The sequence below is a fragment of the Muntiacus reevesi genome, chromosome 2 (assembly GCF_963930625.1).
Source record: "Muntiacus reevesi chromosome 2, mMunRee1.1, whole genome shotgun sequence".
In the NCBI taxonomy this organism is placed as follows: Eukaryota; Metazoa; Chordata; class Mammalia; order Artiodactyla; family Cervidae; genus Muntiacus; species Muntiacus reevesi.
Genome location: NC_089250.1, coordinates 85192173 through 85214742, shown reverse-complemented (window position 1 = coordinate 85214742; position 22570 = coordinate 85192173). Strand labels below are relative to the sequence as shown.

The 22570-nt window shown below is 38.2% G+C and overlaps 2 protein-coding genes across 3 annotated transcripts in view; one reads left to right on the top strand and one right to left on the bottom strand.

Moving 5' to 3' along the window:
* GPR137B (G protein-coupled receptor 137B) overlaps positions 1-15436 on the top strand; it is a 59737-nt gene extending 44301 nt beyond the window's left edge. The window contains exons 6-7 of the mRNA XM_065922255.1: positions 5359-5483; positions 7034-15436. Coding sequence (XP_065778327.1) covers positions 5359-5483; positions 7034-7148 — 240 coding nt within the window. The 3' untranslated portion in view covers positions 7149-15436. The remainder of the gene's footprint in view (positions 1-5358; positions 5484-7033) is intronic.
* The window catches only part of ERO1B (endoplasmic reticulum oxidoreductase 1 beta), a 62697-nt gene continuing 55452 nt past the window's right edge, over positions 15326-22570 (bottom strand). For both annotated transcript variants that reach the window (XM_065922253.1, XM_065922254.1), the window contains 2 exons: positions 18254-18310; positions 15326-15662 (listed from right to left, as the gene is read on the bottom strand). In XM_065922253.1, coding sequence (XP_065778325.1) covers positions 15647-15662; positions 18254-18310 — 73 coding nt within the window. In that variant the 3' untranslated portion in view covers positions 15326-15646. The remainder of the gene's footprint in view (positions 15663-18253; positions 18311-22570) is intronic.

Here is a 22570-nt window from a genome sequence, read left to right as displayed (position 1 = left end):
AACACATCTGGAACTCTGGAGAGAAAAAGCAATGACTGAGCATTTGTATTTTTCAAAAAAATTCAAGATAATTCTTATATATATCTGGATTTTAAAAAATGATTATAGGTTTTTCTATTAGATCCTAGTTTTGGTGACAGAGTTCTTTTATTTTTCTGTTGACCAATCATGATACAGTGGTATTAAGTGAGTAATAGTCACATAATCACAATAGTAAAAGATGTTTATCAGTTTTCACAATCAATAGCCAGACAAAAAATAAAAGATAATTATAATTGCAAGCCATAATGGGAACATGACTAACTTAAAAATATAAAATAATTATGTACAATTTGGGGGCATCAAGTAGAGTGATGTGGTAAATGGAAGTGCATACATGCACGTTTTCATCCACCCAGCCAGTCTATGTCTTTTGGTTGGTGCGTTTAATCCATTTACATTTAAGGTAATTATCGATATGTATGATCCTATTACCATTTTCTTAATTGTTTTGCGTTTATTTTCTGTAGGTCTTTTCCTTCTCTTGTGTTTCTTGCCTAGAGAAGTTCCTTTGGCATTTGTTGTAAAACTGGTTTGGTGGTGCCGAATTCTCTTAACTTTTGCTTGTCTGGAAAGCTTGATTTCTCCTTCAAATCTGAAGGAGAGTCTTTCTGGGTAGGTATTGTTAGTTGTAGGTTCTTCCCCTTCATCACTTTAAATATGTCCTGCCGTTCCCTTCTGGCTTGGAGAGTTTCTCTTGAGGAATCAGCTGATAGCCTGATGGGAGTTCCCTTGTATGTTATTTGTTGTTTTTCCCTTGTTGCTTTTAATATTTTATCTCTGCCTTTAATTTTGTCAGTTTGATTACTGTGTGTCTTGGTGTGTCCCTCCTTGGGTTTATTCTGCCTGGGACTCTCTGTACTTCCTGGACTTGGTTGGCTATTTCCTTTCCCATGTTCAGGAATTTTTCAGCTATTATCTCTTCCAATATTTTCTCATGTCCTTTCTCTCTCTCTCCTTCTTCTGGGACCCCTATAGTGCGAATGTTGATGCATTTAATGTTGTCCCAGAGGTCTCTTAGACTGTCTTCTTTTCATTCTTTTTTCTATATTCAGTTCTGTGGCTGTGTTCTGTCCTCCAGGTCATTTTTCGGTTCTTCTGCCTCAGTTATTCTGCTATTGATTCCTTCTGGTGTATTATTCATCTCTGTTTGTTATTTTAGTTCTTTAGTTTTTGTAGGTCTTAGGTAAACATTTCTTATATCTTCTCAATCTTTGCCTCTATTCTTTTCCTGAGATCCTGCATCATCTTCACTATCATTATCCTGAATTTTTTTCTGGAAGGTTGCCTATCTCCACTTTATTTAGTTGTTTTCCTGGGGTTTTATCTTGTCCTTTCATCTGGGACATAACTTTCTGCTTTTTCATCATGATTAACTTTCTGTACTATGGTTTTTCTTTTAGCTGCTGTGGGACTGTTTCTTCTTGCTTCTTCTGTCTGCCCTCTGATGGATGAGGCTAAGAGGCTTGTGTAAGCTTCTTGATGGGAGGAACTGGGAAAAACTAAGTCTTGCTCAGTAAAGCTTTAATCCAATTATCTGATGATGGGTGGAGTTGCACTCCCTCCCTGGTAGTTGTTTGGCCTGAGGCGACCCAGCCCTGGGGTCTAAGGCTCTATGGTATGGTTAGTGGCAGACTCCAAGAGGGTTTATGCCAACGGGGACCGTCCAGTGCCCCCGTCCCGGTGGTACGCCCCTGCCAGCCCATGCCCTCACAGGAGGCCCTCTAGTACTGGCAGGGATTTTGGTCCAGTCTCCTGTGGGGCCGCTGCTCCTTTCCTCTGGGTCTTGGTGCATGCAGTTTTGTTTGTGCCCTCCAAGCCTGGAGTCTCTATTTCCCCTGGTCCTCTGGAAGTCCTATAATCAAATCCTGCTGACCCTCAAGGCCAGGTTCCCTGGGGATTCCCAGTCCCTACGTTGGATCCCCAGGCTGGGAAGCCTGATATGGCGTTTAGAATCTTCACAACAGTGTGAGAGCTTCTTTGGTATTACTCTTCTCCAGTCTGTGGGTCACCCACCTGGTGGGTATGGGATTTTATTTCATTGTGATTGCACCCCTCCTACCATCTTGCTGTGGCTTCGTCGTCTTTGGATGTGGGGTATCTTTTATTGCTGGATTCTGGCATCCTGCTATCAATAGTTGTTCAACAGCTAGTTGCAGTTTTGGTGCTTTCGCAGGAGGAGATGCACGCACGTCCTTCTACACCACCATCTTGAAACGGAAGTCAGGTCCATGATTTTAATTCTGTCCTGCACTGTGGCTTTCCTCGGCATAATAAGGTTTGGAGAAGAAACTAAATCCCTAATGGCTCAGTAATAGTCCTATTACTATCTGTAACTTTGACCCTGATGCTGGGAAAGATTGAGGGCAGGAGGAGAAGGAGGCGATTGAGGATAAGATGGTTGGATGGCATCACTCAGTCAATGGACATGAGTTTGAGCAAACTCCAGGAGATAGTGAAGGACATGGAAGCCTGGAGTGCTGCAGTTCATGGGGTCACAAAGAGTTGGATATGACTTAGCAACTGAATAACAATCTGTAACTTGACAAAAAAGTCAGATATTCTTTTGGGGAGAAACTTGTAATTTAACTAATACTCATTGACTTTTAAAAGAGCACATCTTGCAAGTGGGGTGTTTTTAAAAAATGTTCTCTACCATTTGTATCCAGAATACAGTGGGTATAAACAAGCCTCTATACTTAACATCACTGGAGCCAGTGTAACAGTGTAGCAGAGGTGTGGTTCTTTGGATCCACATCAGAACCCCAAGGGGTGCTTGCTTGGTGAAAGTATTGATGCTTAGGCCATGTCCTGGACTCAGTTGAGAATCTCTCAGGGTAGGCTCTGGGAATCTACATTTTAAATAATTTAATAAGCACCCCAAGTGATTTGAATGCACTGTAAAGTTTGAGAATCTCCATTTTATATGTGTGTGTGTATATATACACACATGTATTTTAAATACACATATTTTAAACAGCTTTGAGATATAATTTCCATACAACAAACGGTTTACCCATTTCATGTGTGTAATTAAATGGTTTTTGATATATTCAGGTATGTGTAATTATCACCACCATTTTTAGAACATTTTTTATCACCTCAGAAAGAAACGTCATACCCTTTATCTACCATGCCCCATCCCCCTGTCCCCAAGCAACTACTGATCTCCGTTCTGTGTCTACAGATTTCCCTATTCTGGACTTTGATAAGAATGGGATCATATAACATGCCACTTTCTGTCACTGGTTCTTCCGCTTGGCAGAGTGTTTTCAAGGTGCATCCACACCGTAGTATGTATTAGTACCTCATTCCTTTTTATAGCCAGTATTTCGTTGTGCAGATATGCCACATCTTCTTTATCCATCCACTGATGCACATTTGGGTCGTTTCCATCTCTTGACTGTTATGAATAATGCTGCTATAAATATTCATTAGAAGTTTCTGTTTGAACATAGGTCTTCGTGTCTCTTCAGTATGGATCTAGCAGTACAATTGCTTGGGTCATTTGGTATTCTAGGTTTAACTTTTTGAAAAACTGCCAGAGAGTTTTCATTCCCAATAGTGAAGTTTCCTCCACATCCTCCCCAGTGCTTGCTGTTATCTGGCTTTTTGATTCTGGACACCGTGATAGGTATCTCATTTTGTCTTTTAATTTGCATTTCACTGATGACTACAGATGTCAAGCATTTTTTTAGTGTATTTATTTGGCCATTTGTATAACTTCCTTGGAAAAATGGCTGTTTAAGATCCTTTGCCCACTTAAACATTTTTTTTAATTGGAGGATAATTGCTTTACAATATTGGGTTGGTTCCTACTGTTCACCAACATGAATCAGCCATAGGTATACATATGTCCCCTCCCTCTTGAGTCTCCCTCCCATCTCCCACCCTTCTAGGTTGTCACAGAGCACCTGATTTGAGCTCCCTGCATCGAGTTGACTTTTTCCTATTGAGTTGTAGTTTTACTATTGAATTATAAGCATTCTTATATATTTTAGATACTCCTGTAAGGTACATGAGTTGCAAATATTTTCTCTCTGTGTGGCTGTCTTTTCACATTTTTGATGGTATCTTTTGAAGCAAAAACACTTAATTTTGATGAAATCCAGATTATGTTTTTTGGTTTGTTGCTTGTTTTTGGTGACATATCTAAAAATTCTTTGCCAGGTCATGAAGATTTGCCCCTATATTTTCTTCTTAGAGTTTTATAGTTTTTACTCCTATGTTTAGGTCTTTGATACATTTTGAGTTGCTTTTTGTATGCCTGTGTGCTGTAAGGGTTCAACTTCATCCTATGTATAGATACTCTTGAACTGCTACAAACAGTAAAGTTGAAGGTGTTCCACCTTGTATAAGTTCTGCTTTGCTTCCTGTGTTTGGCTAGATTAGCCTTAGAAAAGCAGAAATTCACATATAGATACCCATCCTATAATAACCTTTTTTCAAACTCTGTTGGTTAACTTTTAAATGGACCACTAGTGATATGGACAAAGATGCCAAACAAAGGCCAGGTTGAATCCACAGATGTGGAGGCCGAGTAGACTAAGGGCTGACTGTACTGTATCATTTTATAAAAGGGACCTCAGCATCCTTGGATTTGGTATCAGTGTGGGGTCCCAGAACCAGCGCCCTGTGGGTAACTGTGATTTTCTTAAGCGGTAAACTCAGATTGGGGACAGAAACAGGAGAGGCACATTGTATAAACTGGCTATGAAACTCTTAACATTTCATCATTTCATTATTTTAATTCATTGCTATGAATGCCCACATGATTATACAGATTTAGATCTTATTTGGGACTGTCTAGTTTGGCTGATTGGGGTATTGTCTAGTTTTTCTGTGAGAGGTTAAACACAGTGATAATTCATTGCTGTGGGGCTTCCCTGGTGGCTTAGGCTGTAAAGAATCTGCCTGCGATGCAGGAGACCCAGGTTCGACGCTAGATCGGGAAGATCCCACGGAGAAGGAAATGACATCCCACTCTAATATTCTTGCCTGGGAAATCCCATGGACAGAGGAGCCTGGTGGGCTACAGTCCATGAGGTCACAAAGAGTCAGACATGACCAAGTGACTAACACAACAACAATTCACTGCTTCAAGCAGAACTCTGCAAGATTTTGTCCATACTGATAGGAGAAAAAGTTAATCCTCTTCAATATAAAAGCAACTGAAGTGAACACTCCAGCTGAACAGGTGCCTGCACTCAGCTGAATACAGCATCTTTAGTCTCCTGCAAGAAAGGGATGTTATTTATCTCTGCCTTGTGCGAGGCACAGTGACTGAAAGTACACTGAACAATTAAACTGTCCCTCCAGACAAACCCTGGAATGGTCCCCAGCCATGGATTTGGCCCCAGATCTTACTTCTTTGACAACCCTCGAAGGTATGACAGTGATGATGACCTCGCCTGGAACATTGCCCCTCAGGGACTTCAGGGAAGGTAAGACCCTGCCTACTTCCTACTGGGGGGCATGGCTAGGGGCTGCGGGCCCAGCCAGTGAGATAGAGTCAAATTAAACGGGGGCGGGGGTGGGGGTGACGCAGAATGTCTGCTTAAAACCCTGGAGCTGGCAGGTGAGGCAGACAGAAAACGGAGGGGGAACACCTGAGTGGTGAGGCTAACTGCAGCCCGAGTGGAGACCCTCCCTCCAGCGACCATGCGCTTTGCCGTCTGCCAAGGTCGTGGTTGTGGTCACGGTCTGCGAACAGGAGGTGGGGTAGCTCCTGGCTTCTCTTCTCTGCCCCCTGCTGCTCCCTGCCCCAGTCCAGGGACGTTTCAGCCACACTCCACCGCCCAGTGCTCCTGTCCCCTCTTTCACTCTGGGGCTTTAAGGCCAGCAGGGGAGAGAGGAGCAGAAAGCGTTGACCTCATGCTTGCCAAGCTCCTCTCCTCTCTGCTGGTCCTTCCAGAACCACTCTGCTGGCTGTTTCTGTGAAAGGACAGCTTCAGGCCCAGTGGGGTTTTTTGCAGTGAAAGCCAGTCTTATGTAATCCTTTGTGAATTTAAAGACCTGTCATTAACATTTTAAGGTAAATTCTTTTCCTCCTGGGGTAAAATGATAGATAGAGGATATGCTTGCTTTTCTGCTCTTTATTACCAATAGTAAAATCCTTAGAAAACCTCATAAGAAGTCTGAAACGAGCCCTTACTGTAGGCACAGGAGAATTCAGGAAAAGCTGGGAGAATACCTTGCTCTCTCAGTGGATCAGGGAGTGCAGACATCCTGGTGAGATAGAGGAAAAGATGGTATTAGGGAAAAAGAGCAGAACCATCCATCCAGTCAGAAGGTCTAAAGAACACAGATAAGGAAGGGAGAACTAGAAGGATTTCCTGAAGTCCAAGGTGTCCTGACTCTCTTCCCTAAAACTGTCCTCTTATCCAGTCACCCCCTTGCAGTGCCGGCTCCCTATTTAAGTCCCCCTGTATCTGGTGGAGCAGCCCTAACACCTGCCAGACCTTTCCATTACATAGAGGAAAACAGTAATAGAACACCAAAAATTCAATGTGCATGATTGAGTGGTGACTGTGTATTACGATACATATGTTCTAAAAGTTTTACAGTTCTAAAAGTTTATCACAAAAGCCCAACAAGTTAGTTCCTAATATTACTCCCATCCTAACAGATATTAACATTGAGGCACAGAAGTTATTTATCCAAAAACACACTGGTAGTGAGTTAGACTCTCCATTAGGATTCAGATACAATTTGTGGCTAAAGCATTGTGATATACATAGTGATTGGTATTACTATGTATATCAGTAACACTACTCTTCCAGGCTCTGAAGACTTGAGGTGACTTTTGTGGGAGGTATTCTAGCCACTGTGCATAGCTAGCACTGTGGTGTGGGAAAACTAGCTTCAAGAAACTACCTTGAAAAGCTTTAGGATTATCTATACAGAAGCCCACTTCTGTCGACCTAAAATAGGCATGTCATCAACAGTCAGCATAATGTTTCAAGTCATTGAAATCTCTCTTTTCCTTTTCAAGTTTTGCTCCAGACTACTACGACTGGGGACAGCAAACAGCGAACAGCTTCCTGGCACAAGTAGGAACTTTACAACCAGACTCAATTCTGGATCCTGACAAACCAAGCCATGGGTAGCGTCAGTTAACAGTTTTATGGAAGATATGCCTCAGTTGAAATGTTTCAGAAGGACTAACTTAATGACAGCTGAATTTTTAGGGCATGATTCCTTAAGAAATAGGACTTGAATTTGTTACAGGTTTCTGATGGCTCCATAGGACTAAGCAATAATTTAGATTGATAAAATCTTATTTTAGTACTAAAAAGTGAGCCTGGCTGCCTATTCCGTGAGTATAATTTAAACTTTAAAAAATTCTGTACTTTTATAAAGATGTATTTTATATAACTTAATGCTAAAATATTCTAGGATTTTTTGAGAATATTATTGCAATATATGTCATAGTTTGCACAGACTTTTATGCATAATTCACTTTAAAAGTATACAGTATATAGTCTGATGGTTTTGGTTTTTTTTAAAGGCTTTTGGACTAAAGTATTCCTCAGACCCTTACCTCATCAGGTCACTAAGATTCTGTTAGACTCTAAGTATAGTTGACATCTAGGAAGCCAATTGCACCTCAAGTGTTGAAATTTATAATGCAGCAGAATGTCAGCAGACTACACAGTAGGTAGTTGGTTCCTTACAGTGTGAAAAGCACAGATGGTTGGTTCCTCAAAGAATCTCCTAAATTTTGCCAAAATTTAATCCTCCTTTCAACAAGGTGCAGATGTACACACTTCAATGATAAGTTGATAATGTTAAAAACATGGATAGAATTGACTTACACTATTAAACCTCCTCTTCTGTATTCAGAGATTTTTGCATAGTTTATCAGCCCAGTGAATCTAATAGCCATTACCTCGAAATGTAAGACTGCACCTTTTCCACCTTACTGAACATCTGTGACTGAACAAAGTTCTTAAGAGGGGATGAATAACAGATATCCCTGCATCTTTGAGCCAGAACGTCTATGTGGAATTCTAACAGTTTTATTTTAGTTTCCAACCATATTAAAATTATACCCTTTCTTTTTAAATAGCTCTGAAAGCAGCCTACTGGAAGCTGCATGTTTAAAAAGGTATTAATAGTAGCATTGCAATATTCTATAGCATGAAGCCTGCCTCTTAAAGTCATGGAAAAGGGCAAGTTCTAGACAGCTACTTGTAAGTTGTCTTTCATCTAAGTGAAGCACAGGTCCTAAAAATAGTTCCCCAACCATAAGTGCCATTCTAAAGATCTCCAAGACTATATATATATATATATATATATATATATATATATATATATATATATGTAGCCTGCAGGTATAAAGCTGCCTGTAATAAAAGGCTGTACATGGTTGTGTCGGGGGGTTAAGGTACTGAGGAAGTATTATTACCAAAGAGAAAGTACCATATTTTGGGACAGAGGGAGGGGCAGGTGAAAAGGAACTTAGTAAGTTCTGTCCTCACGGAGAAACCCACTTCTGATATCTTACTTCCCAGTTTGACCTTCAGAAATAACTTATCTCTGGGCATTGACTTCATAGGGATCAAGTCTGTTTCTCTTACCCTGATGGTATTTAAAATCAGAATTTCGAGTTTTCAGTGGGTCACAATAGGGTTTTTCTTGTGTATGGGATACCTTCACCCTGCATAATCACACAACAACTTCTTTGCTTTCCAATATGTGGAAGAATTTGGGTCACATATTTAAAATAATTACTGCCAGGGAAAACTCTACAGTGAAGTAAAATTTGCACTGATAATTCAGGTTGCCTTAAAATATTATAAGCTGTTATTCTAAACAGCTTTAAGAACACCCTACTTCTCATACTATTTTTGTTAATGATACTTAGAATTTAAATGCAGACTCAGAAAATGCTTAAAAATCCTCTAAGTCATGCTTTCAGGAAGTAGTGCAGTTCTTCAGTATTAGGTCATTGAAGGGTAGATACATTTTTAAAAACATTACTAAAATCATAGAAGTCCTATATTCATCCTATGACATACAAATCATTTTATTATTCTGTTGTTATTGGCAGGAAGATTGAAATACTCAGCATTAACTGATAGTCTGTTTTTATGATTAAGCTGCTAGTATTATTTGAACTGTTATTTTTATTGGAAAAGATAAAAATGTCCTAAGTGCCTATTTTTCTCTTCCCTTTCAAAAGCAATGCTAAAGTACAATTGTAAACACATCTAGAATATAAAAAACTGTGATTGTAACAAACTCTCTCTCATAGTAAATGATCACTTTTACTCTGAAATGTTGCACGTATGGTATGGAAAGGAAAATTAAGTTTCCCTTAAATTTCTATTTACTTGTGCTGCCAAGTACACTACCAGCCCTACTCCTAGGTGAAATACTAGAGGTCATGAGAAGACAAGAAATGGAGATTATTGGTTCTAAAATACCCAGACATCCTCTTGTTTTAAGGCAACATGATGAAATTATCCCCTGCCCACCCATAATGTGAAAGTTTAAGTATGGGGTAGAGGCCATATCACCAAAAATTTTGTACCATCATTTAGCTAAGTCTGATTCAACACTAAAAGGCTGCATATGAATATTCTTGTGCATCCACTGGAAATATAAACAATAGGATTAATTATGGAGTTAACTGTCTAAAGAATGCCAACTGGTTTGTGTACAGGCAGACCTTGGAGATTGCAGGTGTGGTTCCAAACCACTGCAGTAAAGCAAAATACTGCAAAAAAAATGAATCACAAATTTGGTTTCTCAGTGTATAAAAAATTAGGGATTTTCCTTGGAGGTCCAGTGGTTAGGGCTTTGCCACTGCAATGGGTGAGGGTTCATTCCCTGGTTGGGGAGATAAGACTCCACATGCTGAGTAGCCAAAAAGCCAAAACATAAAAAAATGAAGTGATATTGTAACAAATTCAATAAATAACAATGGTCTGTATTTTTTTTAAAGTTACGTTTATACTTTTAAGTGCACAGTAGCATTATATAAAAAACAATGCACATACCCTAATTAAAAAATATTTTACTGCCTAAAAATGTTAACCATGATCTGAATCTTCAGCAAGATATAGTAACAAAGATTACTGATCACATGTTACAATGACAATAATAAAAATATTTGAAATATTGTGAGAATTACCAAAGTGTGACAGAGACACCAGTACTGTTGGAAAAATGGCATCGGAAGACTTGAGCCACATAGGGTTGCCTCAGACGTTCAATTTGTAGAAAATGCAGTATCTGCAGTGCAGTAACATGAAGCACAGTAAAATGAGGTCTGCCTGTAGATATCTTTCATTGGCTTTTTTCCCTTTGCACAGTGAACCCATTTAATTGAGCTGATGATTAAAACATCTAGTGTGTTCACACACAACTGTGAACTCTAAGAAGTTTTGATTCTGACAATATACACACATCAGTCACATTTAGCTATGCCAGTTCTTTCTTGACTATGTTAGGCAGTGTTAATAACTATGCTGGCTATTGTGTTTACCTGCTTACATCAGTCACACTTGCTAATGTATCCCCAAATTTTCTCTCCACCAAAATCCAAAAGAACTGCTCTTTGTTGGCCTTGAGCAATTAACCCCTATTTAAGAGGAAAGGAGTAAGAATTAGGAAATCCTAGTGCGTGAGAAGTACTCTGAGAAAAAGTACTCTGAGAAAAATATTAGACTCTTCTCATTTACATTTACATAGTTAAGTATTACAAAAATATTGCTTTTACTTTTTAACAATAAAGATGAACTTGTATTAGAACTAAATGGGTCTAACTATTTGAAGCTGTCAAGATTTCCAAGAAACTTTTTTTTTAAATTTGCTTTGCTTTTGATTACTGCATGATAAAATATAGACTAGCATAAGGCTGATCAAAGACACATCTAATATGTATTTCTAATTTTTATCCCATATAGGTGAGAATTTTGTTAATTAAAAGCATTGTTAACTGTGTGTAATATTACTTAAGACTTTTCATAGTACAGATGGAGGAGCTTTTGGAAATGATCAAGCTAAATAGTGGAATTCTCAGACTACAAACAAACTGACTAAAGTGAGGAAACATTTAACAGTATTTTTTTAAAGGACAGTGAGGGTGAGGAAGTGGAATTAACACTTACTATGTGTTAAACCCTGGGCTTGGTATTTATGGGTCCAGTCAGCACAGTCCTTACATTAACCCTGCTCTTGCCCCTAAGCAGGCACATATGAAGAGCCCTTGCATCAAAGGGTCAAAATACCTTAACATTAGCTAATGTCGTCCATGTGCCCCCAACCTAGATAACTGTGGGCATTCCCCATTCCTGTCACCCAGGTCCTCCCAGGGCCTGGGCACTACTTATGTGGGCTCATTCCGAGTGGGGTTCTGAAACTGAAACCCCTACTTGATGACCTGGCAGCCAGAGTCCTCAGTTGCAAGCCCGTTGACTCAAGAGCTCCTAATGGTATCTGCCTGGTTTCTCTAAACCTGGGTTCCTTCCCTCTGTCCCTTGACCTGTGGCTGGATCTCCCCTGTTTTCCTTGCCAGCGTTCCTTCTTTATCCTCCAATTCTGCTATGTTCTTTTCACAGGTCAGAGGCTGCCCTGTCATGCAGAATATTAGACTCTTCCATCTGTAGACCAGATTCTCTCTCTGAACTTTAAAAGCCCACTCCAAACTTCAGATGAGTGGCCTGATCTTTTCAGCTAGATCTGTGACCTGTTTCTTTTTAGCCTGTATGACCTCCAAAATCTGACTCTTTCTCCACTGATTCCTGTCACTCTGACCCTTCTTCACTCTGACCCTCTATTTCCCATGAACCTTGCTAAGCTACAACAGTCCGTCCTGTCTCTTTGCAGTCATAAGTACCCTTGAAAGGGTGAAAGGATTAATTGAAGTATAAACGGGGTACATTTAGCATAAACAGGTGCTGCTTTACCAGCACCTTTCAGTTTATGCCACTAAATATCCCATGGTGCATTCACTAGTCCAGAGTCTGGACTTCAGGCCTGCAGACTGAAAACCTGTCAAAAAGAACAGAACGCTTAACCATTTGGAGATATGGTCTGTGAAGGAAATCCGCATGGAAAACTTAATTAGAATGATGCGTGGTGAATGCTGACTCTGCCCTGGCCAAGGGGTGGTAGGTAGATTGTTTTAATTGATTTTAATTAATCTGTGACAAATTGATGGCACTTTCAAGCAGACACTAAGATTCACACAGTTGTTCAGTTGCTCAATCATGTCCGACTCTTTGCGACCCCATGGACTACAGCACACCAGGCTTCCCTGTCCTTCACTATCTCCTGGAGTTTGCTCAGATTCATGTCCACTGAGTCGGTAATGCCATCCAACCATCTCATCCTCTGGTGCCCCCTTCTCCTCCTGCCCTCCAGCATCAGGATCTTTTCTAATGAGTCTGCTCTTCGCATCAGGTGACCAAAGTATTGGAACTTCAGCTTCAGCATCAGTCCTTTCAGTGAATATTCAAGGGTGATTTCCTTTAGGATCAACTGGTTTGATCTCCTTGCTGTCCAAGAGGTTCTCCAGTCTTCTCTAGCACAATTAGAAAGCATCAATTCTTCAGCACTCAGCCATCTTTATGGTCCAAGTCTCACATTCATATATGACTACTGGAAGAACCACAGCTTTGTCTATACAAACCTGTCAGCAAAATGATGTCTCTGCTTTTTAATATGCTGTTTGTCATAGCTTTTCTTCCAAGGAGCCAGTGTCTTTTAATTTCATGGCAGCAGTCACTGTCTGGAGTGATTTGGGCATGGAGGGTACCTTCTCCACTAGACAAGTTTCTATGTTACCTATTCCTCTTCTATTAAAATACAGTTGATTACTGAACATTACGAAGGTTAGTGGGGGCTGAGCCCCACGGAGTCAAATCCATGTGTAACTTTATAATCAGCTCTATCTGTAGTTCCAAATTTGTAGATTCAGCCAACCACACCTATGTATATACTGAAGAAAACCCACGTGTTTCCAAGTGGACTCATGCAGTTCCAACCCATGTTCAAGGGTCAACTGTATTCTTTCTCTGGGTGTATTCTTATTATAAACTAGATATAACCCAGTGAGGTTATGGTATTCTTAAGTTACCTGAAGGCAGGGGTATTTGTTTTGTTCACTGCTATATGTCCAGCTCCTAGAAGAGTGAGTGAATACTCAGATCCTATTATTCTGACAAGTTATTGGGGTTTTTTTAAGGTGACTTCTTAACACTTGCATTTTTATCCACTGCATATAGAGTTTATAAGTTTAATACTCATTTAAGGGCCCCTCCCTGTTTTTTCATGAATCTTTGACAGATATCTAACTTTTGTACAAAGAATCCATAATGGAATAAAAAAGCAAGTAAGGATTGTATACAAAGATCATTCTGAAATCATTCTTAGAAGCTGAGTCTCAACTGCATGTTCTGTCTCTTTGTCCTTACCTGTTTGGGCACTGACAAATAGAATACTGATGTGATTAACACAGCACATAGTAAAAAGTAGATTTTTTTTATCAAGTGAAGTATAAAAAGAACAGTGACATATTGTGGTTAAAAGTGCAACCCACCAAACACTTGAGGTGGGCAGAGTTTTAGCATCATTCATATGTTAAAGGATTTTTTTTCTTTGAAGCATTAATGGAATAAGAACAGGTTTAAAAAATTATTTTAAAGGGGTGTGGGGGTAGACGGGGACGAATGCAATAGCTATTAAAACCTAGGCCCTGAGTAATTAAAACAGTGTGGAACAGGTATAGGAATAACAGACCAATGGAATAGAGAACATAAAATTTTAGATATGATTACACATAGCATCTCAAATTAGTGAGGAAAAGATGAATGGTACTGGCATAACTGGGTAATCATCTGGGAGAAAAATAGGTTGGATACTTAATTTGCACTTTATACCAGGATACACTCCAAGGAATCAAAATTTAGATCTAAAAAAATAAAACCATGAATGTTCTAGAAGAACATATAGATGAACTATTGCTGTGAACAAGGCATTCTTAACTATCAAAGTCCAGAAGTCACTAAAAAAATCAATAAATTAGACTGCATAAAAATTTTTAAAAATTCCATGACAAAACCACCATAAGCAAAGTCAGAAGATAGACAAAAAATTGGGGGGGAAAAGTGTACAGCTTATTGTAGACAGAGGATTAACAGGGGTGGGCATGCTCAGTCGTGTCCAACTCTTTGGGACCCCATGGACCATATAGTCCATGGAATTCTCCAGGCCAGAATACTGGAGTGGGTAGGTAGCGTTTCCTTTCTCCATGGGAGCTTCCCAACCCAGGAATTGAACCCAGGTCTCCCACATTGCAGGCGGATTCTTTACCAGCTGAGCCACAAGGGAAGCCCAAGAGTATTGGAGTGGGTAGCCTATCCCTTCTCCAGCAGATCTTCCCAACCCAGGAATCCAACTGGGTCTCCTGCATTGCAGGCGGATTCTTTACGAACTGAGCTATGAGGGAAGCCCTGTACATTCATACAATAGAATACTAAGCTGTTACCTTAAAAAAGGAAGAGTGATTAAGTTATCTATTGACATGGGAAGACTGCCAAGAAAAACTAAGTGAAAAAAGCAAACAATGTATATACCACCACTCTTTGGGTAAAAGTGAGGGAAAAAATGAGACTTTCCATTTGTGTTTGTTTGTATATGCCTTAAAAATGTATAGATGGAAATATAAGAAACCAAGAACAGAGGTTACTTGTGCTAAGCGCGGGGGAAGGCTGGAAAGTCAGGCCAAAAACAGAAAGAAGACATTTCACTGTATAGCTTTTTATATTTTTGGGGTTTTGAACTATGTGAATGTATTAGTTATTCAAAAAATTAAATAAAATATATTTGAAAAGAGATTCAGTACAAGTCAAAAGATACTAAAAGCTCCCTAAGTTTTAGTTGATTGGTAATAAGCCAGTTTCTAAAATAACACAAATATACCACATTCTGAGCAGAGGCACCAGAGTAAGACTTTCTAGTTTCAAGTTCTAGTCCCACAACCTAGAATGTGACTGTGGACAAATTACTTAGCCTCTCTTCTCCTTGGTTTTCTGATTTAAAAACAGAGAAGTAATTGTACCTACCTGCTAGGGCTCCTGAGAAGATAAAAAACCCATGCAAAGCCCTTCAACAGTGGCTGCCAATGCTTGCAATTATGATTTTAAAAAGGAAACAACCACAGACTACTTATTTTCTCCCTTCGCTATCAATTGGTTATATCAATTATAACCAAATTTTCATCTCATAAAAGGAAACATTTAAAAGGGGTTTAAAAAAAAACAGGATAAGAAGATTGCAGAAACATTTACTTTAATTCACATTTTCTATAATCTTGTGGGTACAACAGCAAATCATTTGCAATTCTGTTCAAAATCAAAGCTGCACCTGTAGATGTTACTTCAAATACAATACACATAAACCTGGTATGTGTCTGTGTTGTTTTTGTTTTACCAAATAATTTCCATGATACCATGCACCCAGTCTGTGTATTTTGGTGATAGCTATGGTTTCTGCAGGTACTTCAGTTTGCAAAACTGCTAGGAGGTTTACTGTGAACTGTTCCCAATTTCCAGATGAAGGCAATGCTGATGGAGATCAAAACAGCTGTCCTTGGTTATATACAGTGGCACCTGGGTAAGGTTGGAGAATACGGCACAGTGTTTCATAGACACACAGAGATTACAAGTATTGAACAATTCACAACGTTAAGGTGTCAAAATAAAACATTTGACTTATCAAATTTCAAAACTGTAAAAAACCATTCTAATATTCTGTCTGATCCTCCTCATAATCTAAGAATCAACACAAGAGAAACATTTATCAGTTTTAATACAGAGTATTTCTAATTTACACAGATGTCACTTAAGGGAAAAAAAAACTCATGCTACTGAAGGAAGGAATATGTTCCTTCTCTTCATTGTCATTACTTTATCAGCTGGTACAATCATTTCTGTCAAGTTATATTACCAAGTGCTGGATTTTTAAATTAGATAAAGACAAAATGCCAAGAGGTATTGCCAGCCAAGCATTGTCACAATGCAGTCAGTACTCTAATATCACTTCACAATAAAAAGTAGGAGTTGGAAAAAAGTTTGGATCACAGGGATCATAAAACATCACCAGGCTCACAAAACAGAGATTTCTATCACATTCATTTAAGAAATACACACATACACAAAAATGTAGGTTCCCCCCCTACAATCTCATTTATGGTAAAGTTAATCAAATAGATTTCAGCTTAAGACTACTTCATTTGTCTATTTTCTTGATAGTGAAAGATTTGTTGAAACCTTTAAAAGAATTTTTTACCCTAACTAGATTTTTTAATTCCTAGAACTCACTCTAAGACACAATTTTAACTAAGCTTGAAACAAATCACAGTAAAGAAAACAAATGGAAATGACCAAAGATTTTTCCCAGGAAATAGAAACTTAAATAACAGCCTTTATTTTTAACTGGGAGAATGGTGAAATAACACTACCAAAAAGATTTTTTTTTTTTCCAAAAAGATTTTTAAACTTACAGTAATAATAAACAAAGTGCAAAACATTCACATTTCCTAGACTTTGAGAAACACTAAGAATAATTCTTATTAATCTACCAGCAAGAATACCTAGATATTCAACTTTTTAGACAAATTTACCGTAAGGTCCCCCTTTCCCACCAGACAGTACTTGTATCCCTAAAAATGAAAAGAAAAAGTGGAGGAGGCTCCAACCAAATCAGTCTTTTATTCAACAAAAATATACCACCACCACCATCAACAACATGAAAACTCCAGGTCTACAAGGGTTAGAAATTGGGTGAGGAAATAACTAGTGAGCTCTTACTCCCCCCCAACCACATCCCTCCAAGGGATAGCTACATATTTTTAAAGGGGGGATGAACCAACTAAGTACAATTTAAAATATGCCACTAAACCATCAATGAAGACATTTCAGACTTTGGCAGGATAAGATTTGGATTTAAGAGCACTTATTTACTTCATAAAAGACTGATACCCGCATTACTTCTACACAGATGCAACCTTTCAAATTAATCACATTTTATATACACTAACACCTTCAATAATAATCAATATTTTAAATATTAAAGATATTTAAATCCCAGGTTTAGAAAATGACAGTTTAGGACTTATAAAGTCATCTGTTGGTACAAGTTGCAAGTTCATTTATATACAAAGAACTAAAAAAAGGTAGAGAAAAAGGAAGCTTACAGAAGTATGAACTAATTATTTAAATACCAAAGAAAATCAGGTTGAAAGAGGATTGCATAGACTGTATTCAAAAATAAAATCCTTTAAAAATGCTTACTTTAAAATAGTAAGTTTTGTGTATATGTTTCCAACTGGTGTTATAAATCCATATAATCCCATTCAAATTTTATCAATATGGAAACTTAAGTATTTATGCCATTTTTGTTTTCTTAAACAAAAATTTCTAAAGTTGGAGTAGGGGCAAAGAGACACAAAACCAACAGAAACTGTTTTCTAGGTTCTCAGTAAAGAATCCTCTTGAGCCAGCCCACTGCAGGCACAGGAAATGTGGATGGGTAGCATAGGCGACAGTACTTATTCACCTTTGCTGAAAGTATTTATTCACCTTTAGACCAAAACAGAACAGCAACAACGACAGCAAGTAAAAATCTTAAAACCAGTGAAACTGAAGTTGAAGTCTTGGGAATTCTTAAGTAACTACGGTAATTTGTCACTCAGACACTTCCATGTGATAGATGGTGACATACTGAGCTAGGCAAGGCTAAATACAGTTAAAAATCATTGACAAATTTTTGTTACTGATACCGGCCCTAAACATCATTTGCTCTCTAGCTCTCCTTTTCCGTAACAGACCGTTAACAGTGTTACTTGGAGGGAGACATAGACATTTTTAAGTTTGACTACTGGAAATAAAGAACAGAATAAACACAAAGCCAATTCTTTGTGAATATTCTGCTGTTCAGAATATATTCAACAGATGGTAACACATGGAATTAAACACAGAATTAGTATAACTTACATGTCTTAAAAGTTTATACTTATAAATATCTCTAGTTGATAATCTATTAAGAAGCATAAATATTCAAGTGAACATTTGAATTTTCTCTTTAAGAGCTCAGAATTCTTGAAGTCTGATTAGTCTTCTTTTGCTGAAATGTCCAAGACTAAAAAGGCTTCACACAGTCACTTTATGTCTCTAATTAGACATATAAAAGCCTCTATTACCTACTGTGTTGTAATAAAACTTTGAAATTCTGTAACTCTTTTATACTTGTAGAAAGCCTACAAGAGAAAAAAAAAGCATATTAGTACAGCTAATATGATGTGTAGACATTTCATATTATTGATGCTGTCATATGGACTATAATTTGAAATCAAATTGAAAATAAAATAATGTAAACAACACTAAACAATGAAGCTTCCATTTTTTAAAGCATATGCTATAATTATTAAAAACTGGCAAAACAGAGCTGTAGTTTGTTACTTTTGATTTAGAAGGGGCAAAGTTACTTCCTATTAGCAAGAAATTCTAGATCAATGATGGGAACAGTGATATGATAATTCATTATAATAAAGAATCCCAAATCATTTACATTTGGCCTTAAAAATTCATTTTGCACACTCCTCTGTAAATATCCAATTCTTTCTTATTGTTCCCCAAACATGGATTTGTTTTAGCACAAACACTGATCTGTTTTAACACAAAAGTACAGATTCTATTTATCTGTCTACTGTTGAATCCCTATGCCCTCCAGTCACCGGTATTTATTTGTTGTTGTTAGTCACTTATTCGTATCCAACTTTTTGATCCCATAGACTGTAGCCCACCAGGCTCCTCTGTCCATGGAATTTCCCAGGCAAAGAATACTGGAGTGGGTTGCCATTTCCTTCTCCAGGGACCCATATTTAAAGTGTTCAATAAATAATTACTGGCTGGCTGACTGAATGAATAAAATACTTCTAAGCCCAAACTCAGAAGTAAAACTCTGAAATGCGAATCATTAAAAAAGAAATTCTATAAGCTCAATTATCCTTATGTACAATTCAGGTTTACACAATAGAAATCTAACGTTTTTCTTTCTGTAACTTAAGATGATATAGAACAGTACTGAGCCTTTATTTTTATTTGTTTTTGACTGCTTTTAAGTACATAATAAGTAATAACTTTTCTTATATTGAGAGCTTAAGGTATGGTACGCAATGTTCTGAGCCCATCACACATGTAATCTCATTAATTGTAAACAAAACAAAAATCCCTACAAAGTAGATAAAATTAATCCTGATTTTACATTTTAAGAACACTGTGCATGCTAAGTTGCTTCCATTGTGTCGTACTCTTTGCGACCCTATGGACCGTAGCCCACCAGGCTCTTCTATCCAAGGGATTCTCCAGGCAAGAACACTGGAGTGAGTTGCCATGCCCTCCTCCAGGGGATCTTCCCAACCCAGGGATTGAACCCGCGTCTCTTAGGTCTCCTGCAATGGCAGGCAGGTTCTTTACCACTGTTACCACCTGGGACGCCCATTTAGGAACCCTGAGGCTTAAATAAATCAAGTAATTTTCTCAGGGTCACTCAACTAGTGGGGAGGATTCTAACCAGCTCATCAGATCCCAGGACCATACGGCCTCTCAAAAAAAAATCTATGTTCTCTATGGTCTCAAAAACATTTTCTTTATACTCTTACAAGCTGTAGATGAACAGAAAATGAATTCTTACTCAAATCCTCAGAATAGTAGAGAAGTGAAAGTGTTTATAAGGAGAAAATATTATTAAGCAAAATAAGTGTGTAAAATCATATTCTGTACCTCAAAGTACCCATTAAGAAAAAAAAAACTATCAAAATACATATGAAGATACAGTAGAGACCAAGACCCTTAACTAAAGGAGAGAGAGCTTGGTAAAGAGCAGCAGTTGAAAAAAGTATGCTCAAAGTCTGATTTAGATACAAAAATGGAGAGTATCAGAAAACTCAAGGTTTTATACAAGCTAACATTTCACCAGGAGAGCACAGACTCAGCAGCACCGTGTGGGACCTGAGTCTCTGCGAAGATGCATCCGAGAGCTCACACGTTATGACACAGGGAGAATGTGCCCACACTCCCTGTTACTATTCTCAGACAGACACAGCATGGCTGCGTCGATCTACTGCTTCACTGGTACTTTCGGAGGGAGGCTAAAATGTGCTGTAAGACTCAACAGGTTATTAATACCCTTTCTATTTGTACCCAGGAAAATAAACCATTTGATAGAAATGCTGACACTATCAAAAATTGGCTGCTAGTGTAGGAAAGACATTTGCAGAGTATTCAAGATAAAGAAAACACATTTCCCAGCATTCTGTGGCCAGAACCAAAAACGGCGCTCACTGTATGTCTCTGCCCACTAGCATCACGGACAGAGCAATGCTGTGCTGGGTGCCCTAGCTGAGGTAGAACTGTATCATGTAGGTTGTTAGACCAAGAAAACTCCCAGTTCATTTGAGAACGAGTGCACAAACTCCCCAAAGTATAACACAGTAACTGTGTGGTTAGTGCAGCCAAAATCATTTCCTATATAAATGAACTGATAATCAGGTGGGAGATACAATAAACAGATCTGATTAACAATTATTAAGAGTAACTATAATATTTTTAAAGGAAAAAAATAAGCAATGTATAGAATACATATGAAGGAAACAATAAAACTTGATGAAGAGAAAAAAGAATGGCTAAATTTTGATATGTCCATGTAACAGAATATTGGCCTATATTAAAAACAGTGTTTATGTATTTGAAAATTGCTAAAAGAGTAAATCTCAGAAGTTCTCATCATAAGAAAAAAATTCTATAATTATGTATGGTGATGGATGTTAAGTAGGCTTATTGTGGTGATCATTTAGCAACATATACCAATACCGAATCATTATGTTACACACCTAAAGATAATATAATGCTATATATATCAAGCATACCCTAAGGAAAAAAATAATGCTTATGAAAAAATAATATTGGGAAATGATCACAACATAATGCCAAGTAAAGAAGGATAAGAAAGTATACAAAACATGTAAGTAGTAAGAAAATACACATTAAAAATACAACAAATGTTGAAATAGTCCTAAGTGGTAGGCATATGGATGATTTTTACATTTATTTACTAAATTATACTTTCACATGTTTTTCTAAATTTTATATAATGACCATGAATTACTTTAATAATTAAGGGTAGAGAAAGATTAATATTTTAAAAGAGCTTTAAAAAGCAGATGGCTGTGACTTGTTTTCCCTGGGAGGATAAAGGTGACTAAATTAGGCTGTCCCTTATTTGTGTAACCATCCCACCCTGAGTATCATAACCCTTAAGAAAAGAAAGGTTTCTCACATCTACCCTAGTCATAAAAAAGTGAGACAGACTCTTAAGTACTGAACATACTGCAGCACTGAACATCCAGTGGTGTTTGTAAATTACCATCATCACCACCCCTACTGCCATGGACTTCAGAGAGCATCCTGTAATTATTTAAAAAGTGTCACATGGAACCTCATTTTATCTTCATGTTAACTCCATGGGAAAGATTTTTACTTATCTTCATGGCACAGAGAAAGGAAACAAACTGGAAGAAAAGAATGATGTACCTGAGCTCATGCTGCCAGTAAATGGCAGGGCCAGGATTCCAGAATGCTAATATCTAACTCTGAGTCCAATACTCTCTAGAGAACAATAAACGGTAAAACAGCCTCTGTGGAAAATTCTTAAAGAGATGGGAATACCAGACCACCTAACCTGCCTCCTGAGAAACCTGTATGCAGGTTAAGAAGCAACAGTTAGAACTGGACATGGAACAACAGATTGGTTCCAAATAGGAAAAGGAGTACGTCAAGGCTGTATACTGTCACCCTGCTTATTTAACTTATATGCAGAGTACATCATAAGAAATGCCAGGCTGGATGAAGCACAGGCTGGAATCAAGATTGTAGGGAGAAACATCAATAACCTCAGATACTCAGATGACACCACCTTTATGGCTGAAAGTGAAAAAGAACTAAAGAGCCTCTGGATGAAAGAGAAAGAGGAGAATGAAAAAGCTGGCCTAAAACTCAACATTCAGAAAACAAAGATCATGGCATCCAGTCCCACCACTTCATGGCAAATAGATAGGGACACAATGGAAACAGTGACAGACTTTATTTTGGGGGGGCTCCAAAATCCCTGCAGATGGTGACTGCAGCCAGGAAATTAAGACGCTTGCTCCTTGGAAGAAAAGCTATGACCAACCAACCTAGACAGCATATTAAAAAGCCAGAGACATTACTTTGTCGACAAAGGTCCTTCTAGTCAAAGCTATGGTTTTTCCAGTAGTCATGTGTGGATGTGAGAGTTGAACTATAAAGAAAGCTGAGTGCTGAAGAATTGATGGTTTTGAACCGTGGTGTTGGAGAAGACTCTTGAGAATCCCTTGGACTGCAAGGAGATCAAACCAGTCAATCCTAAAGGAGATCAATCCTGAATATTCATTGGAAGGACTGATGCTAAAGCTGAAGCTCCAATACTTTGGCCACCT